The sequence below is a fragment of the Onthophagus taurus genome, chromosome 3, assembly GCF_036711975.1.
Source record: "Onthophagus taurus isolate NC chromosome 3, IU_Otau_3.0, whole genome shotgun sequence".
In the NCBI taxonomy this organism is placed as follows: domain Eukaryota; kingdom Metazoa; phylum Arthropoda; class Insecta; order Coleoptera; family Scarabaeidae; genus Onthophagus; species Onthophagus taurus.
Window position 1 is genome coordinate 11,493,549 of NC_091968.1, and position 5,318 is coordinate 11,498,866.

Genomic DNA, 5,318 nt, shown 5'->3' on the forward strand with positions numbered 1-5,318 from the left:
CTCTATATATCAAAAACGAAGAGGTCTATGAAAATTTGGTTTGCGGCATTGTAAGTTTCACAAAAAAGTAGCTCAGGTTCGCGAAAACCGCAACTTTCTATCTTTCATAATAACTGAGATACCCTGCAAACCCATCGAAATTTGGACACCCTGTACATGATATAAGTTTGTACATGATGTATAACGCTGTCCATATATTCACGAAGAACGCGCACCGGGAAAATATGCTATTTTGACAGAAGTACTTAGAATTTTGCTCTAAACTTTTGCTATCACATTCTTAAGATGTTCAGGCAACTTTTTTTGAAAACAAAGAACAAAATTTTGCATTTTTGACTTGAAATGAATTTCCCCCCTTAAGTGAGGTTATAAAATAATCACATCCAAATATAAAATATGTATTTCTCTTTGAACTTTACACATTAGAAATGATCATCATCATCATCATCCGTAACGAAATTAACATGTACAGGATAGATCTATCATAAATTTTCATTATATTCATCTTTGAAACAATCTCCGTGACATTAAAAGACAAAGAAATAGAAAATTGAGCTTTTTGAATGCCTAAAAAACATTTAGGCCCGATTGAAAAATAGTACATAAACGAAATCCCTTGAAACTAAAATATTTCTACTCATCGTCATAAATAAATCCATTATAATATTCATTAACCCCACCGTTCACACAAAAAAAAAAGGAAAAAGTCTACACTCATCATCAACACATATTTGAATCATCTGGAGAAAATTCGCCTTGTAAATGCTGTAACGATTGTGGTACAAATGGATTTGGAGGGTTTATTTGACCAGGTGTTGATCCTAATTCGTGTAATTCAAGAAGTTGTTGTGTTACTGCCATCGTACCTTCTTCAACAACAGTTACAATCGCCCACATTGGATCTAAAAGTATTAAATATAATTTTTGTATTTTATGAGAAAAATAGATTAATTAACCTCCGAAATAAGTTCCGGTTGGGGTACAAAGCCTCCATTTGCTTTGATAAACTCCAGGCGTTGATGGACTGGTCATTTCTAAAGTAATTATTCCGTTTTCTCCGGGGCGTAATGCAGAAATTAATTTTCTTTCACCACCTAAACAATCACCATCCGCACATTGTATATAACAACCTGTTGGCCAAGATTCTAATCCGTTATTTGTTATACTCCAAGTTTTATGAAACCTTATGTGTAAATATTTATTAATTAATAAAGAATAGTTCATAATAATCTCTCAAAATATACCTATTATTAGGTTCAATGCTTTCTGATTCACTCGCTTTTGGATCGGAATTTAAAACCATTGATGGTAATTTTTGGGGATTTTCTACATCGAAGTATGAACAAATCGCTGCTTGTAAGTTCCAATTGTTCATATCCAAAAAGAATGCAGCGGTTGAATAATTTAACTGACTCCCCAAAACCTTTTGTAACTGTTGAACCAATTCCTCCCGATCCGTCGTACCCATACAACTAAACTGCTGGAGGAGGCTCTGTTCAATATCAATACCTCCACCTCCCGTTCCATCCGCATTATTATCCACATCCATTTTTAAATGTTAAATTATCACTTTAAAATTTAATCCTATGGACAATGACAAGCAACCTAACCTAAAAATATGCGGTGGAGAGTCGATTTTTGGTCCTCCAAAGAATTTTTATTAACAAAACACACTGTTATATGATAAAACTGTGCTTTTTGTTGCTTATCGTACTGATTTTATCTTGGTTTTATGTTGGTTTATGTTTTAAATGTTAAGAAAAATTTACTTTTTGACAGATTGGGGTCGATCATGACAGATAAAGAAGATGGTTTATTGCAATAACAATTTTCCTTTTACGTATATTTTACAATTTTATTTAATATTAATGGATTAAAACGCCCAAATTAAGTATATAATTATAATTGAAGTTGAATTAATAAAATGTGGAAGTAAATAAATTTGTGGATTAATTTTAGTGACATTTTGTTTTTCACTAAATTAATTAGATTAATTTAATTTCATAAATTAATGTTTTAATTTGTTTATGGATTTATTTTTAAATAGAAGTAAATTAGTTTAATATAATTATTGTTTAATTATTAAGCTTTGATTTAAAAATTGGTGATAGTTAATCGTTATCTACTTTACCGGCATATTTTAGCAATTGAATTAAATGTCATTTTAAAAGTTTAAACAAATTTGAAGAGTTATTTATTGAACATTAAGAAGATATTTTAAATTAAATTGAAGATAATGACATCTATTATGACTTGAAAATTCTATTTTTGTAATAATTTCATTGTTAAGATTTAAATTTATTTTAAGTTTAATGATTTTTTTTATTTTTAGGTTAATTTTTTCGAGATAAAAACAGGTTTTAAGATTTAATGTTACTGGCTGATAATCATGCAACTAGTTTTAGTTGTTATTCAGCGATAGATTGTTATACAGTGCGCTTCAAAAGTAACGGATAAATTCGATAAAATTATTATAAACAATTTATGAAAAAATCGCTGAAATGGGTTTAAAGATCTAAATTTTTTGCAATTTTTTGGTGAATATTTTTAATTTTTTCCGCCATTTTTAAACGTCATCGAAGTTTTTTTAAATGGAACACCCCATTTTTTATATCGAAATTTGAAAGAGAGTTTCTTTCTTAATTATGTACAATAAATAGTAATATCGGGCCAATTAACTTCAGGGATTGGACAATGATCCAAGAATTGGGAAATATTGTGAACAGGGGTGTCAGAGGAGCGGTGGTTATGGGCGGACCTGCATTACAAATTGGAAAAGCTAACCCTCCCAGAATAAATTCTCCACTAAACAACGCCCTCCATTTTACTTTTATGATTGGCACAGAAAGAATACATATATTGTTGGTTTATATACATCCTTTTAGCAAGATAGAAGAAACAATATTTAACATGGCTGCACGGTACGACAATTGTCTAATAATCGGTGACTTTAACCCAAACCCAGCCAAAAACAGACACATCAATCAATTTGTGAATATGTCAAATTTTGTGCGCATCGCAACACCTCCGACGTTTGTAATGGCAAATAATCCCAACTCCAAGCCTGATTTAATCTTCTGCACAAACAACATAAGACCGCTCATCACGTCTGTTAATGTCATTCCTGATCTGTGCTCTGACCATCTGGGTCTTGTGATCTGCATTAATACAACCACTCGAATACCTAAAGTAGCTCCTACTCTGATCAAAAACTATAAACTTTGTAATATGGAAAGAGTGAACGCAGGAATAAAGGAATATGTGAGATCTAACCCTGTTATCACACCCGAGTCTTCTTACAACAAGAAATATTACAATTTCCCTCTGCCACCATTTATTCTCCGTTTAATTAAAGAAAAGAGACGACTCTACCGCGATTTTAGATCCTATGAGGAGCCTGCTCTGAAAAGAATGTTCAATGAGCTTAATAAAAATATCCAAAAGCTAGTGCAGCAATTCAGAAGTGAAAAATTCATTGAGGCCTGTGATAAAATCAACAGAAGCAAGGGTAAAAACTACTGGCAAGAAGTCCGCAAACTTTCGAAGTACCAAAAGTCCCCAGAAACCCAGGAGCTTATTGACCCTACGGATGGCTGCTGATACTCTAGTCCGGAAAAAATCGTAAATATCCACGCTGAATACCTTGAGAGGGTGTTTTCCTTCAGCAATGAGGCCCTGTTCTGCCCTCACAACAAAAACACAATAGACAAGCTAGCTATGTTGAAAATCCCATCTTATCTTCTTAACCTGCTAAAAGAATTTCTTTCAGACCGCTCCTCATTGGTTAAAGTGAAGAACTACTACTCTCACAGTTTCACCGCTCAACAAGGTCTCCCTCAAGGCTCTTCCATCTCGCCAGCACTGTACAACGTCTATTGCCATGACATCTACAACGACAACCCAGACGTCTTCGATCCGATGTCTTACGCCCTACTTTATGCCGATGATACTACTCTCGTCGCACATGATGTAGCCATTCCATCATCAATCCTAAGGCTGCAGACGCTCATCCAAAACATAGAGGAATGGTACCGAAAATGGCGTATCCTGATAAATCCTTCCAAAACCCAATTCTTCATCCCCTTCCTCCCTATTCGCGTTGCTCCTCCCACAATAATAATTCAATCTTCTCCTATAACAGCTTCACCAACTTGTAACTACCTCGGCATTACCTTGGATAGAACCCTTAAATTCTCTACCCACGCCATCAAGATAAAAATGAAAGTCAAAAACCGCGCCAAACACTTCCGCTCACTCTCATATAGAGGCCGAGGGATATCCACCAAATGCGCTACTCACATATACACCGCAATATGCCGACCTATTATCGAATATGCCTCATTAATCATGACTGAAGCGCCGAGAGGATCACAGTACCATCTGGAAGTAGCAAAGAGAGCAGCCCTGAGAATTATCACTCGCATTAGACACCCTCACAACCCACTTTTCAACCCTTCCAACGAACTCCTGTACGATCTTACAAAGATTCCTCCTATAAACTCCCGTCTACAATCCTTATCCCTTAAAGCAACTATGAACTTCCCCAAAAACGCCCTACAAAATTTCATCATCACTCCCCTCTCCCTTACCCACTGTCCCATAACACGGCTTACACTGCTTAAAAAGATAAGACCCAACTGAGAAGACCTAAATACAACCAAACCGAATTCAAAGCCACGGGCAGGAAGACTAAGGTCTATAGCCCTTTTGGACTCTTTTTTTTATATTTGTTTTATATATGTATTTCTTTTCGTATTTGTTATTATTTTTATACAAGTCCAAATAAATATTGTTTTCTTCTTCTTCTAGTAATATCGGTTACATAAAAAAGTTTTCGAGAAAAATTAATTTAAAGTTTCATTATTTCCCATTCTTTGATATAAAAAATAGTAGTAGCAGTGCGTAACCATGGCAACCAATTGTTTTGATTTAAAATTTCCAAGTGTCAAAATTCGATTTGAAACAGTTTATTGTGCGTTAATGAGATTATTTTGAGTAGTATTGTGGAGTTTCTTGTGTTAATTGTTGTTACTCATTGTAATTCGTTGTTACTTGTTGCTATTCATCGCTATTCGTTGTTATTTTTTTGTTGTTATTTGATCTTATTGTTTATCTATTATTGGTTATTTTTTAATTATTGACTGTACGATAAGTAAGAAAGTAATAATGGCGCTTACTGAAACTGAAAGAATCGAGATTCTTAGAATGGTTAGTTTCGGAAATAGAGTCCAAACGTATAATGAAGTCCGTGCATTGTTTAACGTAAATCATCCAAACCGTACTCCAATATCACTATCGACAATAAGTCGAATTGAGAG

General features: G+C 34.0%; 1 protein-coding gene across 1 annotated transcript; it reads right to left on the bottom strand.

Annotated features, from left to right (window-relative positions):
- Window positions 1-612: 612 nt before the first annotated feature.
- Window positions 613-1,812, bottom strand: LOC111416902 (protein ILRUN). Its single transcript, XM_023049018.2, has 3 exons — window positions 1,245-1,812; window positions 957-1,183; window positions 613-902 (listed from the first exon to the last, which is right to left on the bottom strand). Exons 1-3 carry the CDS (start codon window positions 1,547-1,549, stop codon window positions 721-723), a joined length of 714 nt encoding a protein of 237 aa, XP_022904786.1. The 5' UTR covers window positions 1,550-1,812; the 3' UTR covers window positions 613-720.
- Window positions 1,813-5,318: the final 3,506 nt, after the last annotated feature.